General features: G+C 40.1%; 3 protein-coding genes across 5 annotated transcripts; 1 reads left to right on the top strand and 2 right to left on the bottom strand.

Moving 5' to 3' along the window:
• LOC8077881 (AT-rich interactive domain-containing protein 4) lies at positions 2972-11952 on the top strand. 3 transcript variants are annotated; one of them, XM_021464672.1, is made up of 17 exons: positions 2972-3250; positions 3424-3574; positions 4177-4389; positions 4485-4676; positions 5681-5734; positions 6238-6326; positions 6404-6656; positions 6745-6801; positions 7508-7539; positions 7956-8088; positions 8173-8343; positions 9764-10348; positions 10436-10573; positions 10811-10909; positions 11207-11307; positions 11398-11488; positions 11584-11952. In XM_021464672.1, the coding sequence occupies exons 3-17, from the start codon at positions 4228-4230 to the stop codon at positions 11674-11676; spliced, it is 2250 nt and encodes a 749-aa protein (XP_021320347.1). In that variant the 5' UTR covers positions 2972-3250; positions 3424-3574; positions 4177-4227; the 3' UTR covers positions 11677-11952. The 3 variants fall into 3 exon arrangements, with proteins under 3 accessions (XP_021320347.1, XP_021320345.1, XP_021320346.1); XM_021464670.1 differs by having other exon boundaries at positions 3378-3574; XM_021464671.1 differs by lacking the exon at positions 2972-3250 and adding an exon at positions 3314-3328.
• LOC8077880 (late embryogenis abundant protein 2) lies at positions 15636-15944 on the bottom strand. The gene has a single exon (XM_002444408.1). It carries the CDS (start codon positions 15942-15944, stop codon positions 15636-15638), a length of 309 nt encoding a protein of 102 aa, XP_002444453.1.
• LOC8077879 lies at positions 18851-19931 on the bottom strand. Its single transcript, XM_002444407.2, has 2 exons — positions 19393-19931; positions 18851-19243 (listed from the first exon to the last, which is right to left on the bottom strand). Exons 1-2 carry the CDS (start codon positions 19770-19772, stop codon positions 19048-19050), a joined length of 576 nt encoding a protein of 191 aa, XP_002444452.1. The 5' UTR covers positions 19773-19931; the 3' UTR covers positions 18851-19047.

Below are 27224 nucleotides of genomic sequence, written 5' to 3'. Positions count from 1 at the left end.
CCGAGCCAGGGAGGGCGCTAGGGAGGAGGCCGTGCAGGGGTGCCGCTGAGAAGGATCGTCAGACCAAGGAGTGATGTCAAGAAGTGACACGAGGGTAGATCCGAAGGGGCATGAGTGACCAACATAGAAAGGTTCGAGTGAGTATGTGCTCCTCTAGAGCCTCCATGGATGAGGGTTGAGGAGAGATTTGAGCCTCTTATTTTTTAGATCTCTAGTAGGGTCTATTGGAGCTATGACCCTCAATTTTGGTTTTAAAGCTCAAGTATTGCTGAACATGTTCTAAAAGGTGACCAATGAGTCGCTTGTGGTCCATAATTTTAGCTTGCATGGTGCCTTTTTCCTATGCGTTAGAGACCTGATGCCCCTGCAAGAAACCCATGTGTCAACAAGAGCGCCACAGTGGTCATGGAGGGTGAGTGTCTCACCATCATGGAGCTCAGGTTCGTTATCAAGAACCGATGTCAACTGTCGAATTAAGCCATGGTTGGAGCCCTCATAACTTGCTTGGCAAAAAGTGTTGCCTTGAAGTTGGCTAGAAATTTGATAAAATTCGTAAGGCCAGAAAAGTTGGGAGTTGATATGTTTGGTTGAAAGGCCTATAAAGTCTAATGAAAGATGAGAGTTGATATATTTGGCCAAACAAGTTGGATTTAAGATAGATAGTCGTACTATATAAAAAGAGAAAATCTTTAGTTGCAACATTTATTTGGTTCCACTAAGTGTGAGTTTCATTTGCATACGCATTATGCTTAGTGACATAGTGAGTAGCAAGTGAAAATGGTTTTGCAAAACACTGCGGTAAGTGCTAAGCATGATATGAGAGGTTGAGATATTTTCTCCTCTCAAAGGGTTTCAAGATGTGGAAGGTTGACACTACCCTCTTCACCTCTTCACCAAATTAATTAAAATCAACTTGTTTATTTGCAAATAAAGCTTTAATAATAAATAACTCATATAATAAAATTACTACTATATAACCATATTTGTTTGTGTGTTTGGCTCATACCACACCACAATTAAATTGTGGCATGTTGAATGTGCGTTTGGTTGCTACCATGTAAACTCACCTCAACTCTCACCAAATGTCTGGCGCCCATTTTGTTCGCTACATCTATGGCACAACCAGACATGCATAAAGATGGCATGTGGCGGGAGCCAAACGAGCCCATGCTAGACTAATAAGTACTTGCATTTGGTATATCTCATGTCGTATTATCAAAATATACACCTTAATTTTCTCTCGATTCAAGCAACTTGTAACTCAACCTCTAATATTTTTTTGGATATTCTAGTCTCCTAATTAGATACCCAACCACTTTAATGATTGCTTTATTCATCTCATTCTTATAAAAAAAATCTATGTCTCTAATTTTCACAATAACACATGGGGAATCATCTAGTGTCTTCAAATTGTAGACATAGTGCATATAGTAAAGATGTCTAGTTGGCAAGAAAAAGAAGAATAAGGACTCCTAAGAAACGTTAAATCAAACACTAAGAGCATCTCCAACAGTTTGACAAATGACTTCCTATCCATAATTTTTTTAACAAAATGAGGAAAGACTCTCTCCAACAGTTTAACATCTCAATTCTCCATCTTTTCTAACTTGTCATATCTCTCTATCTAGCGCACAAATATGCGCGCGGGCTCTATGCTTGGCATCAGTCTTTCTCCTCATGCTTAGCGGAGCTCTTCGTTCGCTTAGCAAGGCTTTTCATTTTGTTAGCAGATTTTTGAGTTTTTGGAAATAAAATTTGCCAAACCGTTGGATATGAGATATTTTTTCCTCCCCATATTATTTTTGAAGTTGACAAACAATAAAATTTGGGAAACGAATTTTGCCAAACGGTTGAAGTTGCTCTAAGGCCAATCATAGGAGAGAGTTTCATATTAGTGTTTCTAGACAATACTCTACATGTGCAAAAGAGTATTTAATTGATTATCATCAGAGTTAGGTGGGGTAATACTCTTGTTAATTCCAGAGTAATTTATTGCCCATATGTTTCTTGAGAAACAAACCGAATGTTTTATTTTATTGTTTCTAAGAATGCCTTGCCATCTAGAGTGCTTTCGAGTTGATGAATAAAACAACTCCTTCCCATGCATTGTTTTATCTGGTTGTTTTTAGTACAACATTTAAGTTTGACACATAGAATTTGGCGAAAAGTAGGATGGAATGAAACCAATGTCTGTTTCAATATGTTTCATAATCCTAGAGACATCATATACCTAGCTTCACTTATATAAAACCAATCTCTTACATTCCTTCCTTATTACTTCGCCACAACAACATGAAATGATGACATAACATTATAACTAATGACCCATGACCATATATTACTACACAAAAATGTATGAAACTTGTTTGGTGTGATTTCATGTTTTCGGATTGTCAATTACTTAGGGATACTCTTGAGAAATAAGATTTTGAGTTTTGTAAGATTCCATGATAGGTCAATAGAATAACTCATAGGATAGCGAGGCATGTTCATCAGTTTGCAACACCAATTTATAAGTTTGAATGCTTAAAGACTCCGAATAAAAATTATGCTACCATACATCCTAAAAACCAAAAACTTTTCAAGATTCCCCGTCACATTGGATCTTGCGACACATGCATGGAGCACTAAATATAGATGAAAATAAAAACTAATTGCACAGTTTACCTATAAATCACGAGATGAATCTTTTAAGCCTAACTACTCTATAATTGAACAATATTTTTTAAATAAAAATAAAAGTACTACAGTCTCGAAAACTTTTAAACTAAACAAGTCCCGAACCATAAGATAGGAGAAGTGTCGGAGTTGATTGAGGAGGACTTTCACTAGGAAACCCTTCTCAATTCCTTGTTTTGGACTAAAACGAACAGTGGGTATATTTTGTCCTATATTTCTGTAATCGAGAAATTGGATTATTTATGATGTCACTTCTCTCATAAAAAAAGGGAAAAAAAAAAGCCCGAGAGGATGAAGAACACGCCAGAGCGAGGAGCTGCTGGGCGCACATATCTCGCGAACAGCACCCAGAAACCACAGCGCGACGCTGCCACGGCACGCTCTGACGCTCGCTCGCTCGCATGAGTCCCATCCCAGGCCGCGAATGCGGTGCCAAAGCAACGAGCAAGCAAACAGGCAGTTTCGACTTTCGATTGGGCGAAGCGCGTGGAAAATCCACCGCGCCAACGACACCAGAGCGGCGTCGGATCGTGGCCTCGTGCAGCGGCATCCGCAGCCTCAGCCGCAGCAGGTATCATCCATCTCTTCGTAGATCGAAACAAAATCCTTTTCATTCTCTTCCTCGCATTCCCGATTCCAAATCCAGAAGGTAATTAATCCGCGCCCCTTGTTTTTTTCTATCCCTCTTCAATCCACAGGAATAATGAATCGTCATGAAATCCTCGTTGCCGAGCCCGCACACAGGAACGGGGGAGTAAGCGGATCGGCCAGAAGATTCCGCACCTACGCGCACCACCTATACAAGGCCTACAAGGCGAGGCGATATCCCAAATCCGAGCGTTTCATCTCGCCCTCTGCTCTGCCCCCCTCATCAGTCAGCACACGTTCTCCCCAGGTTCGTCTTCCTTTGGATCCCTACCTGCTCGGTGTTAAACCCCTGCGAGATGCGAGGATCGAAACTGGGAACTGGGAGGATCTGGTGCCGTTTTACTGATTTATAATTTTTTTCGACAATCCTTGAAATGTTTATTTGATCGGATTGGATTCGTCTTCCTTTGGATCCCTACCTGCTTGGTGTTAAACCCCTGCGAGATGCGAGGATCGAAACTGGGAACTGGGAGGATCTGGTGCCGTTTTACTGATTTGTTATAATTTTTTTCGACAATCGGTGAAATGTTTATTTGATTGGATTGGATTGGGACGGGAGGCTCGTGTCGTGCTCGATTCACAGATCCGCCACCGCACTTGCCTTCTATTCTGGTTGGGAAATCGTGTTATTGTTGCCGCGGCTAGATTAGGGTTCCGTCCTCCCCACGCTTTGCTCTTCCTACCCCATAAATCGAAGCTACCTGCTTCCGGTTACGCCATCGGCGGCGTCCTTACGCCGCCCTGGGCTTCGATTTGCTCATCTGGTGTGTGGATTGATTCGTTTTGGTGGTGGGTTTTCCTTTGATTTTGCGGTGTTTGTTTACCCGTTTTCCAATTTTCCTGTTGCAGGTTCAGTGTTGACTTGAGTTGAGGCCCGGCAGTTAGTTTGTCTCTGCAGCCATGCCTCAAGTCCAGAACACCGGGCGAAACTGCACACTCCTAGCTGTTCTTTGTGGGGAGATTGCCGAGAAGCGGCAGACGCCAGCTCCCCTGGCACCAGACACAAAGCGAGTGCGGATGTCATACCCCTTCCCGGAGCTCGCTTCGTCTGGGAGATTGGAGGTCAGTTCTTATTGCTGTGTGGTGTGGTAGAGGCAGATGTTTTTTTTTTGATTTGAGTTATAAGTTCAAACTAAAACTGGACTTTGGGGATGCAGGTGCACACACTAATCAATCCCACTTTGGAGCAATTTAGAGAGGCACAGCAGGCGGTGCATCCTGTCTTCTTGTATCTTCAAGGGCAGCAGCAAGAGAATGAGAAGGAGATTGGGACACTTGTCTGGGGCGATACCGATTTATCTGACCCGCAGATGTTTGTTTCACTCATCACCCCACCATTTCCGACCATGGTAAGCTCCAAGCTTTTCTTGAATAGATAAATAGCATGTATTTGTTGCTATAATTTAGTGTTATCATCTGTTCTTACTTGACTGGTGGACATGAGGTGCAAAAGTGCACATCAATTTACAATTTCATATTTGAGCCTTGAAAAAGGGAGCCCAGCATGACAATCAGTACTACACTATAACTGTGTTGCACCAGTCAAGAACTAGGAGTTCATCTGAAGAGAGAGGGAGGAACATGATCTTGTGACTTCCAGGGAATTATTACCTTAGCTCTGGCTATAACTGTGGTTTTTTAAAAGTTACATTTACTGGTCTGTTCTGAACTTCTGATAATGCTCTTGTTTGGTATTGTGACCTAAACTGCTGAGTTTTACTTTGCATTATTGACTTAATTGATGTGGCTAAATTAATGGGTATGTGATCTTGTTGCATGTTGATTGGATGCTTCGTGTAGCATCTATCTTATTGTTAAGTATCTTCTATAATCCTGTATGTGTCTTGCTATTGCAAGCTCCATCCAAAATATAATCGAGATCATGTATATGTCTGTTGCTCCCTCCATCTAAATATGATCGACGTATAAACTCTCTGCACACAGAGACCAAATAGAGAAGTGTCCTCCCCGCAATGCATTAATCTGGCGGAGTAAAAGCGTCTTATCTAAATAAGTGAGAGAATGGCGAGGATGCTGTGTTTCTGTTAGTGTCTGCCTGCCGTTAGCACATGTTGCACACATGCTTTAAATAAACAAGAGAACAATGACAGTGTATTAACTTTGGGAGCAATTCCTGCATGCAGTACGAAACTGATGCCCATGTTCAAACAGAGAAAAAGCACCAAAGCGGTGCCCATGTCCATATATGCTGATGAATATTGGATTTCTTTGCTTATACAACTAACAAAGCTGGTTGGCGGGAGCATTTAATCTAATTTATAATTTAATACTATAGTGTGGTTTTGTTCCTTTTTTTGCAATATAGTTATTAACATGTTAAATGTTAATGCAGGTTTATTTGGAGGTTCCCATTGGCGAAAAGCTTGCGCAGTCACTTCATTCAAAGGTACTTTTTTCAATAATTGTGTCTATCTCTTTTTAAGGAATTGGTTGTTGTACATTTGCAAGAGTTACTCTGGAGTTAGTGCACACTCTTCCCTCCTTTTCGCTTATTTTGTTTCTAGATTTTGCAGAAGTCATGTCCCTTATGTTTATAGTATGTTACTCCCTCCATTTCAAATTGTAAGACAGTTTGGCTTTTTAGATACATAGTTTTTGTTAGCACTTAGATATACACTATGTCTAGATACATAGTAAAAGTAATGTATCTAGAAAAGCCAAAAGGTGCTACAATTTGGCACGGAGAGAGTATCTCATTTCAATAAATATAGGTGGTACTGATTGTTTGAATGTTTATAATTTTTTGGTAGTATTTAGATATCACCATTTATGCTTCAGATAATTTATAGTGTTAATAAGCTATTTTTCCCTAAAACAAAGTGGCTATTATTTTTTTGGACTTTTTGGTGCTAATTGTGGAATATGTGATGTCGGCATTCTTTCACTCAGGGGATACCATATGTGGTATATTGGAGGAATTCATTTTCGTCTTATACAGCATCTCATTTTCGTCATGCGTTAATGTCAGTCATTGAGAGGTATTGCATCATAAAGTATTATTGATCAGTGCCATTTTATTTTGTTTCACACCTAACAGTTTCATTCCTGGTTATAGTTCCTGCAGCCATACATGGGATGCATTTCAACTTGCACATGCCTCCTTTCGACTATACTGTGTAAGAAATAATTATGTGCAAAGTGTTAAGCTTGGCCCCTGCCTACTAGGGGATGCCCCAAAAATAAATGTCATCCCTGCTGGGAATGAAGTGAACAAGGAAGAAGGCTGCTCTGAAGGTTTTCCACCTATAAGAATCTATGATGAAGATGTGAACATGAAATTTCTTGTCTGTGGAGCACCATGCACCCTGGTAAGCTTAGGGTTATACCTCGTTTTTCTCTCATCACTAGATGTTTACCTTGTTTCCAATCAATGATTGCAAACTGTATCAATTTCAGGATGCATGTTTGTTGGGCGCACTAGAAGATGGTTTGACTGCGCTGTTGAATATTGAGGTTTGTGGTCATCGTTGTAGTAATCAGGAGCACATTCTAGAAGTATTGAGATTATGGATAGATGGTTAATCTTTACATGATATCGCAAACTTTTAGTATTACCGTAGGAGCTATGGGAACGAATGGTAGCTATGTTAGAACTAGGCATGCTGATTTGTATGCAGCATATAGTTATCACATCATTGTAAATCAGAATATTCATATATTGAAATTATTACTAAAAGTCATTTCAGGGCACATTACCTGCTTTTGTTTCATATAGATTAGAGGTACCTCGTCTCCCAAAGTAAGAAACTTAAAAATAGTAACTAAAACAAGAAAGGAAATGTGCCGGTTGATCCTATGCAGCCACGGTGCCCTGGTGGAATGGATTGCTCTCATAGTCACATGACAAGTGGGGGGTGACTGCCCACTAGCTGCTTACGAGTTACAACTATTGGCTTGCACTTTTATTGTGAATCCCAGTAAAATATGATGTATAGCAAACGGATGCATAAGTTAGTACTAGTGTTTGAGTCTGACTCTTGCTTTTGGTTTGCTATAAGCAACAAAAGCATTGTTTTGATGTATTAGATAGTGGTGTCTTCAGTGTCAGATTTGTTCAATAAATATCCTTTAATTTTTATAAAGTTCTAGTATTCTATTTTGTGTTTCATCATATTTGCTAGGACCTGCTTGATGATTGATTTTTTTTTACTTTCCTCAGATTCGTGCGAGTAAACTTCAGAGCCGATCCAGGTATCTCATTACATATTAAGCCACATATCTCATAAATTATGATGCATGCATCAAACATTTTATAACTTGAGAATGGATCATGTTTATAATGTAGTCTTGGCCTTTTGCTTTAGTATTTATATTAATATTTTGTTATCCCCGAATGTTTGTTTGCATTGTATTCTTGGCTCTCATCATGTTTTTAAGCACAAACCTGAAGGCATATAAAAGGAACCAATGTATCTTGATTTGTATTGCCTATGATTTGTGAACCAAATGGAAAATGAAGTTAAATTCTTTTAAAATGATACTGGTAGAGTTTTTTTTTTTAATTTTTTTTGATTATTTGGTATATACTACCAAACTATAAAATACTCTTTTTGTTAGAAATGTTCATTTTGTTCAGAGTTGAAGCTCCACATTGTTTCTCTTTCTAGTGCTCCTCCACCTCTTCAAGCTGAAAATCTTCCACATGGAGTTGTTACAATGCGCTGCGATATCTCAACTTGCAGTTCTGCACACGTGTCATTTCTTGTTTCTGCCAGTGCCCAAACTTGTTTTGATGATAAGGTATCAATTTCTACAACGATGGAGCATCTCCTAGCCCATATTTTGATGTAAAAAAAAACTCATGTTGCTTCACAACATATGCAGCTTCTAGAGAGCCGTATCAAGAATGAAATTATTGAGAAGAGGCAGTTAGTTCGTGCTCTATCGAATACTGAGGATAACAAGCCATCATATGAACCTTTGCCTTCCATGTGTGTGGCTTGTGGAGCTTCTACTTTTGAAGTCTGGATAACCCTGCCTAAATGGGCAGCACAGGTTTTTTTTCTTCTTCAAAGTTTTAATGAAGTTTTCTGGTTTTACTTCAGCTATCATTTAATGCATACCTTTGTATTTAACTTTCTTTTTTGTTTTGCCCTTTTAGTTATACATTTCACTCTCTATGTTTAAAATTATGTTGTGAAAGCATCTAGGGCATGTACCATGCAAGATGATTAAACATGAGTGCTTAACGGGATAGAATATCACTACATCAATGAGCACCGAATAAAAGTTAATGTTAATTCCTCCAATGCAAATGGGTGTTTAAATAAACTTAAGTACCTTGTTAGTATTCCCTTCGTGTTGAACTACAAGAGATTTTGAGTTTGCTACATCCCATCCCTCCTGCCAAAGAGTGCTAAGTCCACTCATTCCCATTGAAGGTTTTTGAAAACCTAGCATTGCACCTCTTAATATGTTACCCTAAATTGCTATTGCCTTGAAGAATAAAAGTTTTAGATGTCATGCAAGTCGAATGTTATTTTTTGGGGAGCTGGATCCTAAATCGAGCTATCCTAGTTTTGACCATCTTCATAGAAAAAAATAACAATATTTACGATATCAATGGTCATCACATTATGAAATATATTTTCATAACTTACCTCTTTGATGTGGTAGATGTTAATACTGTTTTCTATACACTTTGTCAAGCCTAAAATAGTTTGACCTGGGACAAATCTTGCCCTTGTATTTCAGGGCAGAAGTAGTACACTTAAGCACCATGAGCAAACTTAAACATTTGTCCGTTTATAAGCACCTGGGTGAAATGACATAGGGTAAACCCCCACTCTTGCAAGCGTCTCCTCTAGTACCCCCATTGTTCATGCTCTAACGAAATGATAAGACATCAATGATCTTGGCACCCTATTTTATTTTATATTCCCCCAGTCCAGTTTATAAGGCATTTTGCGTAGGTCAAGAGTCTAACTTTCTAATCTTTGACCAATAATTTGGCTAACAACTTTTTAACTATTGTAGTACAAACTTGATACTATTAGATTAGATTTGTAATCAAACGTACCATCCAATAATCATATGCTTATAATCATAATAAGCAGTATAATATAAAATAAACGAATGGTCAAAGTGTAATTTAGGAGACATGCCATGTTAGAAGATGCCTGGACCAGAGGGAGTAGCTGTTAGTTTTTGTATACCTGAGCTTTATTTAGTACTCCAGGCCTAGTGTTGCTGCTTGCTTAGAAAAGTATCTCATACTGGAGTTCAAAATTTCAAACTGTAGAATGTGCGCTGCTGTTTTGAGTCGATTTCTGTTTTAGGGAATTTATTGAGTTTTCAAGTTTGTGTTCTTTATTTTCTCTTCCCATGGTGTTGATTCGATTATAATTTCCTTCCATAACTATATTTTAACAGATCCTATTTCATCTATTAATGAAGATTATGTTTAATTGCCTAGGTCTTGAAACAGCTTGCGCCAGAAATCTGTTACAGAAGCTTGGTTGCACTTGGAATTGCTTGGGTAAATGGTACACCAGTGTCCTCATTTGATAGGCAGGATGCTGATCGGCTGCTTTTCTTTTGCTCTAACCAGTGCAAAGATAAAGCTATTCAAAATGTCTCATATGCCCATCTATCAAGCTGGTCAGCATCCCTTACTAAGGATAGAACTACTGGAAGCATCGAGTCAAAACAGATGTCATTTGGTGCCAAAGGAGTTGGAGGGGATAATAAGATGTCCCTATCATCATTGAAACCAAGGTTAAAGCCTGCAACAATGAGACCCATTCCCCACTCTCGCAAGCAACAAATGCATCCCTTTATGGGGTTTGCTCAGTCCATCCATGATGCTAGTCCAGTTAAGCCTAGCTTACCAGCCCCTCCTGTAAAGGACAATACAGTACCTGTTATCAAAGTGACTCAAAGAAAATCATCATCCGGGTCACCATCATCCTCATCACGTGTTCAGCCATCAATCCCATTGAATCCTCTGCCAATGAAGAAGCATGAGTGCAATCGGTTGCCTATCAACATTTGCTCTGAAGTACACTTCTGGACCATCCTTTTGTTTCCTTTTGTGCTGAAACATCCTCCTAGTAAATATCCCCTCATTTTGTGCTATCTTTTGCAGGAAGACTTCTTGAAAGATGTCATGCAGTTCCTACTTCAAAGGGGCCATGACCGACTTGTACCTCAGGGAGGACCGGCAGAATTTCCTGATGCAGTGTTAAATTCAAAGCGTCTTGATTTATATAATTTATACAAAGAGGTAGTTGCACACTGCTGTTCTCATGTACCAGTTTGAATGCCAATTTTTTAATATTGCTTTGGGATAATCCCACTCCCATTGAAAGAAAAAAAGTATCACATCTCTAGAAAAAAAAAGAGCATCAATGTGAAAAATCTTTGAGGTACTGTTATCACCCAGAAAATATTGCCATTTAAAGAAAAACTGGTGACACTGAAATGTTTTGGCTGAGAAATTTTCTGAATTGTCATCATCCAGGTGGTATACCGAGGTGGCTTTCATGTAGGCAATGGCATAAATTGGAAAGGTCAAGTCTTTTCAAAGATGCGCAACCATACAGTTACAAACAAAATGACGGTATGCTTGTTTTTGTTTAATTTACTTGCTATTGTACTGAGAAAGCGGGAAGATTTTAAATTTGCTATTTTCTATGCTATTATATTATATTTTTGTAGTTCTGATGTTAACACACAGATTTGCCCTGTTATTTATTAGCATATAGAAAATGTATTTTAAAATAGTTTTTTGCACTACGGCTATTTGGAGTACACAATGCCAATTGTTTACTCAGTTATTATTATGAACATGTAATCTGGCTGTCTGGTTAATTTGACATTATACTAAAACTCTAATCATGCATTCTTTTACATTCAGGGTGTTGGGAACACCCTAAAAAGGCATTATGAGACATACTTGCTGGAATATGAACTTGCACATGACGATATTGAAGTGGAATGTTGCTTGATCTGCCACAGGTTTGAGGATCTGATTTCATTCTAGTATATCTGACGTCTCTCTTTTTTTCATTTCTGTAGATTCTAACATATTACTTTATGTTTTTACAGTAGTGATCTGGGTGATTGGGTGAACTGTGGAGTATGTGGAGAATGGGCCCACCTTGGCTGTGATAGACGGCAAGGGCTAGGCAATTTCAAGGTAGACTCTTGCTGATCCCAAAGCATCCATTTTGTTTTCCTTTGAGGAATTCTAGAAAATTAGGTTACAAATTGACGTGGCTGCTGTGACAACAGGACTACTCAAAGACAGGCGGGCTGGAATACATTTGTCCCCACTGTAGCCATGCGAAGTCACCATTGCCTGTACAAGTAGGCAATGACTCATAGAATATACAGCATCTGCACCATGAAATATGTCAATTAGCTTATGTTATTTTTCACCTGTTACCCCCCAATTCTTAGGGGTGATGGTGTGGGTAGAGAATAGTGGCTATGGATGTGCAGATTGTAGTGTTGACCTGTATTATTGAATATGATCCAGAAGTTTTAAAGTTGATACACCGGCAACTCATGTCCAAATCTTGTTATTTGATTACTTGTATGTGTTCCTGCAACAGTTGAAGGCCCCCCCTTTGGAAATTGGAATGCAGGATTTCCTCCCTATTTCTTGTGCTTTTTGTTTAAAATGACCTGATTCCTGTACGGTTTGTATAATTTCTATAAAATTCTTGTGTTCCAAAGGTACCTAATCTAGGTGCTCCTTGTAGGATTCCTATAAAATCCCTGCGTTCTAAAGGAACCTGAATCTAGGCGCGCTAACAAATTCCTGTGTTGCAGAAAACAATTTGTCTGTAATAACCTCAAAAGAGATGTGTTTTGCTATGGTATAATTCTTTTGAGTAAATTTAATTGTGGTCCTTGAACTTGTCTACTATTTTTTTATAGATCTTGGATACTTCCGAAATGTATTTCTGGCACCAGAAATTTGCTAACTATATTACGTGCAGTCTAAATCATAAAAATTTATACTAAACCATTCATCAAAATTTATTTTTGGCACTCTAAACTTGCTAATTATATTACGTGGAGTACAAACCATCATAAATTATACTAAACCATTCGTGTGTCATCTTGACTGTACGATGACATGGTCTTACATGTGAGGCTAGATGAGCATGTCATAAGTGGTTTTTAGATTTGTCTTACATAAATCCTAAATCCTGATGCTTTCAAAATACACTTAGCACCATTGTTTTTGAGGCTTTCCCTAGTCGTCGCCTAGGTGACAAGGCGTTGTAGAGGGCTTGGGCGTCAGGGGCACCATGACCTGCACTGGTATGGCGTCCGCCTAATCGAGTTAGGCGTCGACAAGGAGTAGATTGGCATCGGGTGGACGCCTCCAGCCCGTAATGGACGCCGGATGCCAGTTCGCAGGGAAGGGCGCCAAAAGACTATGGCCGCACGGGAAATCTACTGCACGTTCGTGACAAAAATTGAGGGCACGGGAACTGCGATGGCACGACAAGTAGATAGGCCCTTCGCGCGGGAAATTTACCGCGCGAGGCCTTTACCACGGTCGCGAGTGAGGGCGAGGGGAGAGGAAGAGAGAGGGCCAGCTGGAAGAGAGAAGGCGGCAGTCGGTAGGTGTCCGCTTCGCTGCTCCTCTGCTCGTCCACCGGTTGGTTACCCCTGCCGCGGAGCCAGAGCTAGCCCTGCATCTCTGCTTGGCCTCTGGTCTGCTCGTCCACCTTGAGACTTCAAAGTCCGCAGGCCTCCAGTCTGCTCGTCCGCCTCGAGTCTTCAAAGTCTGCACCTGCTTGTCCGCCTCGAGTCTCTGCCTCCATTGGCCGTCCGCCCGTCCACAGTTGCTCGCCCGTCTCGCTTCTGCGCCTCTGCCTAGTATGTCCCCTGCCTCCTCTCTGTCTCTGATCTTCCATAGGCTAACTCGCAGGCATGTACTCTTGTAGTGTTTATCTGCTCTTTGTGCTCTGTTTTTGCTCTGAATATAGTATGCCTCGTGCTTTGCTTTTGATATGAAAATTGTATGTCTCGTGCTCTGAATATTGTATGTTCATGTTGCATGCCTATCCCTGCCTCCTTCATTGCTCTGAATATTTATTTTGCACTCTGCTCTGCTTTTTCTCATGGTGTGTGTTTGTACATACTCTGCTCTGAATATTATAAGATGAACTGTTGATATCTACTTTTTATATTTTATGGGTTGTCACAGAGCATAAGGATCTTTCTTTGATTAGTATAATGTCTGCCTCTTTCATAGTGGGATACTTTCTTTAGTTTACTATTTACTACTTTACTTACAAAACAAAAATCATAAGGCTCTTGCTTTGATTAGTGATGAAAGTGAATGTAAATGAACAATGATTTTTTTTGGAATTACTGTTGTATTTCATTGATCTATATAGATGTAAAGGGATGTCTCCAAGAGACATAACTGCTCACCGAAGGACATGCCTTTTGGTGACATGATTAACCGCTAATCTCTAACACTAATCCTAACTACTCCTACGGACGTCATACGGATCCATACGGACGGATGAGATCATTAATGAATGGATGCCTATTGGGACTAGACGTTATTTCACAACAATTAGTATGATACTTATTGGTAATGCCCTTGCTTTCTTTTATACTACGCGAATTCCCCGCGAGTTGGTGAGGGATTTTTTTTTAAAATAAATCATTATATACATAGCATTACTATATGGTATTTAGTCTATTATGTATGTCATATAAATTTGACTTGCATGTATTTTATTATATTAGATCTAGTAAAAAATTGCTAAGCTAATATAACAAAAACTAATATTTGGTTACATTATAGAGGAATTAATTGGTGATGAAGCAAATAGTGTATGTACATGACTTATATGTTAATAGATTAAAGATTTGAAGTATTTTACATGATATAGATGACATGGTCATTTTTTGTAATTAATATGAGATGACATGGACTTAGTGGAGAACGATGTGGACACCTTGCATGAAGAGATAGAATATTTAGTGGGAATGATGTGGACACCTTGCATGAAGAGAGAATTCATCTAGTGGGGTTTAGCTTTATAAGAGTTATAGATAGTAGCCAACAACATGGCAAGCGAGGTATGTATGCGCTGCAGTAGTATATAAAATCCTATATTACAACGCCTTATAATATGTATATAGCGTCGCCTAAGCGTCCGACGTGGCGCCTCAAAAACATTGTTTAGCACCCATAATCTTTAGAACTTGTGTTAAGCAACTACAAGTTGTATTGACTACACTACACTTTTAGTAACTAGAATCTTCAAAACTTGGATTACTAAAATTTAAACCTGTTTTTGCTAAGGGTCTGTTTATTCCCTGTTTGGACCAAATTTTTTTGGGTTTTTGGCTCACCATTTTATAGAATAGAACTGAACACCATCTTTTTTTTTTAGCAAAATGGTTGTCATTTTGCATTCTGGATTTTGGCTTCAAGAGCCAAAAAAACCCAAAGGAGCAACTTTATGTATTTTGGACCCTGAAAATTTTGGTATTTTGGATGAAACTAAAAACACCCATGAAAAATTTAGTATTTTGCATTTCATCATTTCAAAGTACTTGGTATTTTATATTTTGCATTCCATAGGGAATTAAACACACCCTAAATGAGTTTTAAACAAGATTTTAGGAAAACTAGTTTTGAATTGGTTCGTTAGCATGAGTTTTACTAAAAATATGTTTGGCCCGCTTTTGGCTGGAAACCAATTTAAGTAAAAACACCCAAGCACATTTTTAATAGAACTCGCGCTACCTAATAACCAACCAATCAAAACTGTTCTCCTAAAACCATGTTGTTAGGTAAAACAGGTTTAAAATTTTAGACATCCAAAAACCACTTAATGTTGAAGATCCAATGCAGACGCTCGGTTCGTCACACAGCCTACACAAAATCCATAAGCAATGCACATGTACTGGTAGCGAATCTCTTTTGCAGTTTTGCACGTCAACTCGATCGCGCGCGTACAACGAACAGGCTACAAGATCGACCAACAAAACCATACTGTATACTGATCGTGCATGCATGGCATGATGCATTGAAAGGAAGGGGCCTGTTTGGATCCTTTCAAAATTCCAAAAGTTTACTGTCACATTGAATCTTGCGACATATGCATGAAATATTAAATATAGATAAAAAATAATTAATTGTACAGTTTGTCTATATAGTCTATTATTGGACATTGTTTACTAAATACAAATAAAAGTGCTACAATGTTAAAATTTTAAAAGTTTTTGCATCTCAAATCTGTCGTCTCAACTCTAAACTCTGTGGGATCATCCCGGGGACTCTTTCGTCAACTAATGAATTAATCTTTCTTGGAGAAGAGCAGCCGCGCCCGGAGGTCGGCTGCGTCGACGTCGTACAGGTGCTTCTCCGGCATCCAGTAGCCCGTCTTGGGGTCCCTCATCCAGAAGGACTCCTCCTCCATCTTTGCCGCCGCCTTATCCGCCGCTGCCGCCGGCCTCGCTTTGCCGGCCGCTTCGACAGGCTCTTTCCGCGCCACCGCCGTCGCCGCGGCGCTGAACGCCCGGCGGCCGCCGCAGTTCACCGCCTCCTGCTCGTAAAGGCCGGCGAGACGGGATGACAACAAAAGAGCGCGCGCTGCCATCATCATCGTTGCTCGGGGCTAATAGCTAGGGAAAGCTTATTGCAACGGTCAATGGGAGATGATTGCACGAGCTTGCTAGGGTTTTGGTGGTTGCTGTGTTTGCATGTGAGGCGCGGCGTTTATGGCTTATGGGAGAGCGAGTCGGCGGCGCGTAATACTTCTTGGAGTGGGTTAGGGAGTTCGTTCGTTGATGATGATGGATGGAAACAGACAGACGTGTTGGCCAAGTTCCAGCCCATGGGCCTTTCACAGTTCCTCACTCATAGACTTTATGGGTTATCATGGGTCCTCTTTGTTCGGCTAAAAAGTCATGATGATTATTCGCTGATTTATTATAAAAAAATAGTGCTAAATGATTGGTAAATTTGGTAGATAAGCTTAAGCCAATTTCAGAGGTATTTGGATTTTGACGTTTCTTGATGATTTGTTTCCCTACAGCTAGCTTTACTGTAACTACTATCTGTAAATCTGTGCTTGGATCTTCTAACAACTCTCGTATAAGATGAATTCATTTTCCACGGAAATCAAAAAATGTGTATTAATAAAAACGGCTCCGCATCGTTTTTAGTAAAACTGTTTTTCTGATAACCAGGAATCCATGATCTTGCCGAGCTGAGGCTGAAGCACCCAACGCCAGAAAATACGGTCAAACCAAACATAATACTCGCGTTCGTTTGTAGCAGGAACCATCCAAACACATTTTTAATTAGACTCACGACTAACTAACCAACTCAAAACTGGTTTATCTAAAAACCTCTTTAAATCTCATTTAGCTAAAACACATTTATATTTTAGAGATCCAAACAACCACTTAGGCCTTGTTTAATTCACGAAAATTTTTGACTTTGGCTATGTAGCACTTTCATTTGTATTTGAAAATTATTGTCCAATCACGGACTAACTAGGCTCAAAAGATTCGTCTCACAAATTATAGACAAACTGTGTAATTAGTTTTTGTTTTTGTCTATATTTAATGCTCTATGCATACGTTCAAAGATTTGATGTGACGAGAATCTTAAAAACTTTCGGAAACTCAGAAGTCTTACCTCTCAACTATCAAAACCATTTAAATTATCTGAGTTGGGTTATCGGTTCACAAGGCTGTTTTATCATGTTTTTATAGTTATAAAAATTTGGTAAATACCAAATAAGTTATTAATAAAACCACAAAAATGTCTTCAAGATTATAAAATTGTAAGAAAAATCCTAGAGCTATATTGGGACAAAAAACTGAAACAAAATATTTAGAGTTCATGAAAATATTTCTAGAAGCTTTTGAAAATTAAAATTTGTTTTAGAAAATTCCCTAAAAATCTAATTAATGTATAATGCATTTTAAAACCTTTACACAACAACAAAAAAAGGTGAAAGTAGCAAGGATGCGACACTCATTTAAGGCTTGCATTCATATGGTTGCATCTCATACTCTTTATGGGAAGTTTTCAGAATGTGTTTAGACATTGATTATAAATGTTTGGGAAGTTTTCTAGATTTTTCTAGTATTTATCACTTCTTCCTAGTGGTAAATATAATTTTTGGAAGCATTTAGAGATACTTTCCGATCCCTAGATATTATATTTGCGTTTGTCGTTCCAATCTATTTCTAGGATTTGTCCCAAAAAATTTTAGAAGCTTAAAGACTTTTTTCATGATTTCAAAAACTTATCAGGTATTTATTGGAGCTTCTTTATCTAAAAAGAATGAACCCGTGTCTTGAAAACCACCTCTACTCGGTGTAAAGAGGCAATTTAAATAGTTTTTGAGAGTTGAGAGGTCAAGATATTTGGTTTTAGATAGAGTTTGAAGAGAAAAATAGGATTTGCTAAAATTCAGGTGTCTGAGTTTTAGTTTCCTTTCAAGCGACATTTATTGCATATGTTTTATATTAAATTTTCAGATTTTGTTTACTGTAATTTCTATAGGCGCAATCTCCAACTTTTGGTACCAGGATAAAAAACACGTTAGACAAAACCACAAACTCGACAAAATCTAATTTGTATTGGTACAAAGACAATTAACAATTTGATTTATTTTTATAGGAAGACAAGGAAAAAAAATTAATATGTTGTAACACAAAGACAAATAACAAATCATAGAAGTAATAAATTACTTGTACTAGGTGGTGGTACAAGAGGGTTGCCAGAAATTACCTTAAAATTCATGCACCTGAAGTATAGAAAAAGTGGAGAAAAATTAGACTATGATAAAAATTAGACTAAAATCAGGTTAGGTGGGCCCACATCCAACGAAAAGGGCTGATTCTGATTCCGGACCTTTTTTCTTTGGTTCGTGAAACACGTAGCCTCCTGCTGAATTCCCAGGCAAAAAGTTGGAGATGCAATACGGCAATTATTGTCCCGTCCAGTTCCTAAATTCCTTTTGCTTGCTATAGGTATCGATGGAATTAAACAGAGGGCATCCTCTTTAGCTGCCACTTAGCAAGTGACCGGAATCAATTCCGGCCGGTCACACGCCTCACGCGTTAACGTTGGACACAACTTAAACCTAACGAATCTGAGAGACACGCACCAAGGAAACAAGATATATATACTCTTCTGGATTGTTCCTGCATGCCTCCACTTTCTTTCCCATGCTTTACTGAAAAATCAACTGGATGTAATTTTGTAACAAGAGCATGCTACAGTACAGCTTTAGCTTCAAGATTGCAACATGCAAAAAAAGCTTTAGAAAAAACACCCAATCAACTTCTCTCTCTGCTGGTAGCTAAGTCCCTTTTTATTTCCAACCCCACCTCTCAGCTCATGCATCACTATATATGATATAATAAGTATATATAACCACAACTACAGCATGCATCACACATCACTATATATTTATGATACAGTATATATATATATATATATATATATATATATATATATATATATATACACTTGCAGCTTCATTGGTTATTGGTTGATGGTGACGCCTCTAGTAGTGCTCATCCTCTCGGTGATTAGAAGAGTGGATTTTTAACCACACTTCACTCCAGTAGTAGACCGTACTAGCTAGTAGCAGCAGTAGTAGTGCTGTTCTTGTCATCCACCATCAGACTTGTTTCGTCCTTCTCAGCGCTATCGGTTTATTAGGCGACTGGAAGGACCTCTAGCTAGGCTACGGCAAGTGTCTTCCTCGGCGGCGGCCTGCCCCGGATGGGCGTGGGGTGGGGGCTGTAGTGGCGGGCCTGCCCCGCCGCCTGCCCTCGCCGCTGCAGCTCCTGCTTGCTCGTCGCCGTCGCCGCCTCCCGCTCGTCCACCAGGATCTGCTGCCACCGGCACTCCTCGCTGCAGAACCCCTGGTCGCCTCTGCACGCACAGCAGACACATACACGCATGCGTCAGCGAATTAACTCATCAGCGACGACGCAGGCCGGCGCCGGCGGCACGTCGCGTGTACGTCTACTATGTGCAGGGCCGTTGATTTGATAAATATATATGTATATATGTATATATACCTATACATATACACGTCCTTGTCAGGGCTGAGCTCCCGCTTGCAGAGGAAGCAGGCCTTGAGGAAGCTGCAGGAGAAGGCGTGGCCGCCGTGGCCGTGGCGCGACCCAGCGGTGGCGACGGCGACGGCGCGCGGCCTCACCATCTGCTTCAGGACTACGTTCGCCGCGTGCGCGTGGGCGTGCCGGCCGTGGTGGTGGTGGTGGTGGTGCACCAGGATCTGGAGCCCCACGACGAGGCGCTCACGCTCGCGCTCGCGCGCGCGCCGGCCGCCCATGGCCATGGACGACGACGACGCGCCGACGACGTTGACGCGGTGGTGCACGGCGGAGGCGCCACCCTCCTCCCCGAGGTGAAAGATGCTCTGCCTTCTTGGCAGCATGGCGGTGAGGAGGGTGGGGGATCACCTCCTCGCCCCCACCTGAGGTGGTGAGGACTGCCGGAGCTGTCTATAGCTAGGCGCGCAGGGGAGGAGAGGGAAATTAAAGAAGAGGGATGAGGGTGAGAGGGAGGGGGAGTAGTGAAGGGGAGAGGAGTGATGGATATTTAAAACTGCTTGATAGCCACAAAAGACCTTTTGGCACTGCTTCCACATGAGCGAATAGAAGAAGATTCTCTTTGGCCTGCTGGGACTAGTGTGCATGAAAAGAAATATGAGAGTGCAAAAAGAGAAGGCGGGTAAACTTTGGATAATTTTCGAGATGACCTTTCTGAACTCAAATTTGGATTTTGACCCAAAAACGAAACGAGAAAAACAAAAAGCACAAAGCAAAAGTATAATTGGTTAGGAGCTTTTGGGTTTGCACTCAAGACACCATAGAGGGTGTGAGTGATTTAGATTGATAGTCATGCTATTAAGAGGTGTGAAACTCGTATCGAAATATGGTTGTCAAAGTGCCGCTAGATGCTCTAACTCTTTGCACATGTATTAGGATCTAGTGATCGAGTGCGCTAACTTCTTTGAGAAAATGTTAACACACTTGCACATGATGGTTTACACATGGTGGTGTTGGCACATTTGTAAAGGAGGTGGAGTTTGAGAGGTAGAGAGAGGTTTGGGATCCTCTCGGCGGGATTCGACGTTTTCGTGAAAATGAAGTGCCTATTTTTCATTGTGCCGGAGGTGAGTTTCGGAGAAGTCACGGGAGTGTTTTTTATTAATAAATACACACCAGAAGCAACAGACGTGAGAACCGAACGCTGGGCGTGCGTCCAGTATGTACTGACTTGCAGTGCGCAGAGAGTTTTACCTAGAGTTGAGCACCGGATGTAGGGACATTGCTCACCAGACGCTGGTTGAACACTGTTCAGCGTTCAATCACACAGCGAGAGTCTGTGCGAGCAGTGTTACACCGGACGCTAGGGTGCGTCCGGTCAGCATGCAACGAACGTGTCCGGTGTGAGTTTGAGCATTTTGGAACCTCTCTGAGTAACTATCAGACGCTAGACACTAGGTGCCGAGTCCGGTCGGTGCGTCGGGTGTGAACTTAAGCATTGAGATCTAACACGCGACGTTCAAAGGTAGAGGACACATGGCAGACATCACGTTAGGGTCTGCGTCTGGTTGTTCGCACCGGAGCATCTGGTGGCCTCTTTTTCTGCCTCTTTTTCTGCGAGAATAGAGAGCCAACGACTCTATTCTTTTGAGGGGGCTGTAAAAAGTGGTTGGCCAGCTTGTGCTCTCACCCTCTCTCTTGGCCTTTTTCATTGACATAGTAACCTTGTAAACCTAGCCAACACATCCCCAATCATTAGGATCATTATTTGATCTTCTTTATGAGTTTGGGAGAACATCTAAGTGCATTGCTTGAGAGATTGCATCTAGATGCACTTGGTGATCGTCTCTGGCTCTGATCGTGGTGATTGTAGGGGTTCTTGAGCTTTTTCTGGTGGAGAGCCAAATGGTACTCTAGTAGATTACTTGTGGCTTGTGTGATCCTCATCTTGTGCTGGTTGTGCGGCACCCCAACAAGGACTAGCTTGCCGACAAGCAAGTGAACCTTAGTAAAAAAAAATCATTGTGTCACTATTTGATTCCAAGATGATTGGAATTCATTGGTTTTCTCTATTGTGATTGGTTGGCTCATTCCTCTACGCGGTGGTATACCAATCCTAACCCTTCTTAGCATTACTTTGATAGCTAGTTGTGTAGCTCTCTTATTTAGCTTATCACCTAGGGATAAGTAGTGACATAATCTTGGTGTGCTTCCTTAGAGAATATATAAACTAGATTGGGTTGGAGGTTTGCATCACCCTTGTAGAGCTAGTGCCAAATTCACTTCGCTATCTTAATTACTAATTAAGTGCTTTTAGTGTTGTTGTAGTAAATATTATTAGGATATTCACCCTCCTCTAGCCATTAGGACCTTTTCAAAGGTATTAATCATACAATGTATAGACTACACCAAGGATCCATCTGTGCCATCTGCTTTGGAGCTGAAGGCCTTTAACAAGCTCTTTGAAAACAACCTGACTGCGTCCGACGCCGAGGCACTTTGAGCTCTTCCCGGCCGTTGAAAAGGCACCATCCAGGCAGCCGCGAAGACACTATGCCACCTTCTAGGCCACACAACTGCTTTTATGTAGTATCGATACATGAGGTCTTTTGTTAGGATGGTCTAGCTTCGGCTGTGTTAGGTCGATCTCCTTCGGCGCTCGATAGAAGCGCATTATATATTTGTTTAAACTCATCTTCTCAATACAATGATGCATAAATCTTTTGCGTATTCGAGAAAAAAAATATGTCGAAATCAATTATATATCTGGTGACCAGATCTCTTCTTTAAAAAATGGCCGAGCCAAAGATTTGGGAAGTCATGCTTTCGATTGTTATTTGGTTTGCTACCAAACTTTGCTAACCTCTCATATTTGGCTTGTCAAACCTGCTTTGGCAATTTTTTTTTGCCTAATATTTGCTCGACAAACCTTTGACATGCAAATTTTGGTTGCAAACTATGCAATCCCCTAATTAAAGTTTGCACAAGTTTCTTAAAGTTTGCACAAGTTTCAAATTTTTTCTTTAACAAGTCACAATTGAAGTTAAGATAGAGATGGAGCACTAGCTGATATGAAATTTCTTAGACAGTAAAGTAAAAAGTGATGATGATGTTAATTTATTTTAAAAGAAAACACTATTTCATGGCTGAAAAGTAGTGACCGCTTAGCTCAAGTGAACACACATATATGAGCTGGAATATAGATACATAATGATTACTAGCTCATTACGAAATTGTACAGATGATATTATGTGTGGTCCTAGTTAGAAGCAAAGGTGACGTTTTTGTCTTGGTGTAAGCTGTTCTCCACTCATGCGGGAGTACGCAAAAAGGAGTCTGATTGATTATTGCGAGGTCTTTTCTGAAAATTAATGGAATATCACAAAGTTTCTCGCGCTATTTTTCTTTCAAGAAAAACGGAAAGGTCGTTTCCGTGAGAGAAAACTCTCAAGGATTAATCCTTGATGTTACTGAATCATGCAAAGCAATATATAGTGGGCAACAAGGTCACGGAAGCTTAAAAAAATCCTCGTAAAATTAAAAGAAAAGAAAAGAAAGCTTGAGTTGGCCCTGCCGGGAATGAATCCGAGTCCAGAGTTTTTTTTTTCTTTCGAGAATTTCGTTTGTCTTGATCATTTACGTGAACCAGCAGCTTATACAATGAACAAAAAGAAAAAAATAACTATAGTGACATTGTACATCCATTGCTCACACAATTTAGCATTCTATATGCCTTCTATTTAGTTATATAATAATAATACCCCTGTTTTTCTGACACACTTCTGGAAAAATGCCGCACCAAAAATTGAAATTTTGGCCACTATACTTGTAGTATATGGGCGAATTTTGACCACTAAATATGAATCATTATACATCTAATCTGTATAGATGTTGTTGGAGCAGTACATTGTTAACCACAGGTTGTGGTGGTTGCATATGCCAATTGAAGCACTACTCTAGTAGGCTACGATGGTGACAAAAAAAAAGTTGGCACCACTAAGGGCTGAATTAAGCGCGTATATCCAGAAACAAATACTCCCTCCCTTCCCGATTATAAGTCAAATATCTTTTCTAGATACATAATTTTTCTATACACCTAGCTAGATAATAGAGTATCCATGTCTATCCACTACCGGACTAAGGAAAATTCATGAACCGTCGGGAATGAGCTAAAAACCGACATGAATTATTCTTATTTCTGTTGGTAGTTTTAAAACCGTCAGGAATTAACAAAGCCAATAGGAGTGTTTTGTTCTCGTTGTGTATATCACACACAAGTCTTCTCGGATGGTTCATAGTAGAAGATTCACCAAGGAGGCAAGGACCAGTCAGTGATGTGATTAGGCTAGTCTTAGTGGAGGTTTCATGGCTTAGTTTTCAACACATCAATATCAATATTTTAAAAACAGTGCAGAAGAATTTCATCCCTATATGAAACACTCTCAACTCCCATAAAACTTTTATCATCACTCTTTTCATCAATATGGCACCACATGAGCATATATAATGCCATTAAATTTTCTGATGAACCCTATTGAGACTTGCCTTGCGACACGGTTTCCATAAACTTTGATCCTGCCGCCTTTGTAACCCTGTTGTAGCAATTAATGACTGTTAGACCTTAGAAGAACCTTCAATGTAATTAACCATACTTCATGGAGATCATAATCATAACATAGATTACTAGAGTGTGCCTGCATACATATATATTCATGAGAGAGTGTATAAACGTGAGTTTCTGTCTCATAGGTCATTAATTTGTTTCACCTTTTGGACAATCTAGGCAGTGGTGAAGCCTGTGGGTGCATAGACATCTTCCATGGGGGTGTATATATGGTGAAATTTTGGACCTAATCACCGTTCTTACTTCATGGAGTGCATATATATATACATTGTCAAGCATTTGCACCCCTGATGACAATGTAGCTTCGCCCCTAAATCTAGGTGTCAGAAGCTTTTAGCTTTTGGACATCCCGAAGCTAGTTGTACAAAATTGGCCAAAACGCCAAAATAATGCTCTAACCAACAATAATGCAGCAAAGAACTTTTAGAAATTAATTTCATCTGGTAATCTATCCAACATGCAAAAAAGCAAGATCTCCCTTGGAGGGCAAATATGGGTAGACAATTCTCTAGGATAATCATTTTGGGTTTGCGGGGGTGAGGGGGTGGGGGGGGGGGGGGTTAATTTCATGCATGCTTGTGCTTATATACAACTATTTTTATCAGTAAAAAGATATCTATGTGTACTTTAAGGATAGTCAGTACAACTGACATAAATAACGTAGACGAATAATGAGAACAGACAGAAAGGAAATGACGAGCAAACATCCTTGTTTAGTTCCCAATTTCTTTTTGTCATGATTTACGGACAAATTGTGCAATTAGTTTTTATTTTTATCTATATTTAATACTCCATATATGTGTCGCAAGATTCGATGTGACGGAGAATCTTAAAAAGTTTTTGGTTTTTGGAGTGAACTAAGGCCTTTTTTAGTTCCCAAAATTTTTTAAGCACATCGATCTTGCGGCATATGCATAAAATATTAAATATAGACGAAAAAAACTAATTACACAGTTTGCCTGTAAATCGCGAGACGAAGTTTTGACCCAACTCAACCAGACCTAAACAATGGCTAACGCAGACGCAGCATGCATGATATCCATATAGAACTAGATGTCCGACAAGTTTTGGCTATCACTGTTGGGCATCAGGCAATAATGGACACTGTACGTCGTGCGTGTCCATGGTCTTGCCATGCCATCATCCATGCTGCAGGTACAATGACGAACCCATTTGTTTTCTTTTTATTTTTTTTTGCAGGTCTTATCAGGGGGTCACATTCTGAAGTCACTTGCAGCTGCTAGCGTAGTGATGCTTCTAAGTCACTCAGATCATCTCCCTTGCGTGCACTACCCTAGAATCACCTAGCAGCAACAATTCTATTTGTTTTTTGTTTGTCTTTCATGGATGGCCTCTTCGTTTTCAGAATTGCCTTGTCAATTGTCAAGAGTTTGGTTGTATAAACGCTTGAGTGCAGCTTTATTGTTATAAGTGTTGCCTGATTTCTCTGTTTTGAGTATCGAAAAAAAATACAACACGGTCGTTGTGCAGTTCTACCCGTGCACATGCCGGTGTCATGTTAACTGTTGAGCAACTTTGGTACGGTGACGAATGACAATATGTGGCTCTGTCCTTGATTATATTGATCCAGAAAAGCAGTGTATGATCATTCATGAGGGCGAATGGATCGCATGCAATGCATGCAAGCATCTGTTATTATACTGTTGTGAGTTCAGCGCAGCGATTAACAGCTGTGTCCTCATCAGCGTTGTTGGCAACAAAAGGAGCTGATTCCAATGGCATGCATTTGCAGGTGAAGAATCTTACCCCTTTTTTTTTCCTAAACACAGAACGTGTGCAAACTCTTGCGCAGCTCGTATGTTTGTTAGTTAGAAAAAAATATGGTTGATATTAAGCTAATCAAGGTTAAAAAAATGTCGCGCCACAAGCATCAAGACTATATACGTATATGTTTCTTTCTGTACATGTAAGAAAATGAAAGGAAAACCAAGGTAAAGAAACTAAAAAAAGGGATGTCGCGCCACAAGCATCTTTGTCATCTTTTCTCTTTTTCTTTGGTCTTTGCGTTCTTTTTTTTTTTTCCTTTTGTCACGGCCTCGCGGGCACTGTGCTTAGCAGTAAGCAGAAAAGGCAACTCGTCAAGACCCTCGTGCTACGGAGTGGATGCTGCCCGCGCCTCAGCTGTCCAGTCAATGGTTACAAATTTTCAGTTTGACTTTGCTACGAAGTATTTTGGCCGTCACACGGTTGTTTCACTTGGCAAAAATACATGGCAACATGTATAAACAAAGTAGTTTGTTAAACACCGATTGCTTCTCTGCTCCCACACCAACCTTGTTCTTCACTACCAGCCGATAGCAATTAGCAAGATGTAATCAAACGGCCAAGTTCGTTTTCAGAACAGGGAGGCTACAGGTCATTTTCATGTCCCTTTTCATTCTTTTCAACTTTATTATCTGGTTCAACTTTATTATTCGACCTTTGTGCTTCTTCTAGTTCATATATGAACCCCCACAAAGGTCGTCGGATAAATGAGGTATCTGAAAATATCTGCACGCATCTCTTCGAATACCAATGCAACAGCCAATCAATAACGCATACTCCTACAGCGGAGCAAATTCTAAATATGCCGAATAATAAACTTGCAACTTATCATCATCTTATCACATCTGCATCGTCTCGTGTTGCATTGCATGAGTATAGTAGGTGGGTCCAGTGAATAATGCCCCCAGCTTGTCCCTCTCCACCCCAACCGGACGTCCGGACCGGACCGCGAAAAAAAAATATATCTCCCACGCGAGCCAAGTACGATAGATGAACACCGCAAAAGTCACAGCTCACAAAGCCACGTGCCCACGTCCAATCCAATCATAATCCCAATCCAAGCTACGCTGGCCCTACCTCCTGTCTACCGTTTCCATTGATTGATATATAAGCGCCTATGCCTACGCCTATCAGTGCAGCGCAAGTGAAAAGCCCATGCTTTTGCCTCTATATATATATATACTGTGCTAATGATTAATTGCCATCTCGGTTTATTGTAAGTTAGTTTTTTTAGCTAGCGCCTACAGAAAACAATCGAATATCTTAAGAGAGAGAGAGAGATAGAGTTAATTATCATGATAGAGGAGGAGGACGAACAAATGAAACCTTGGCCTTGTTTAGTTCACCCCGAAATATAAAAACTTTTCAAGATTCTCCGTCACATTAAATCTTGTGGCATATGTATAGTAGCACTAAATATATAAAAAAA

This window comes from Sorghum bicolor, chromosome 7 (genome assembly GCF_000003195.3).
Source record: "Sorghum bicolor cultivar BTx623 chromosome 7, Sorghum_bicolor_NCBIv3, whole genome shotgun sequence".
In the NCBI taxonomy this organism is placed as follows: Eukaryota; Viridiplantae; Streptophyta; class Magnoliopsida; order Poales; family Poaceae; genus Sorghum; species Sorghum bicolor.
Note: the sequence above shows the minus strand (reverse complement) of the source record. Positions and strands in the feature narration are given on the sequence as shown.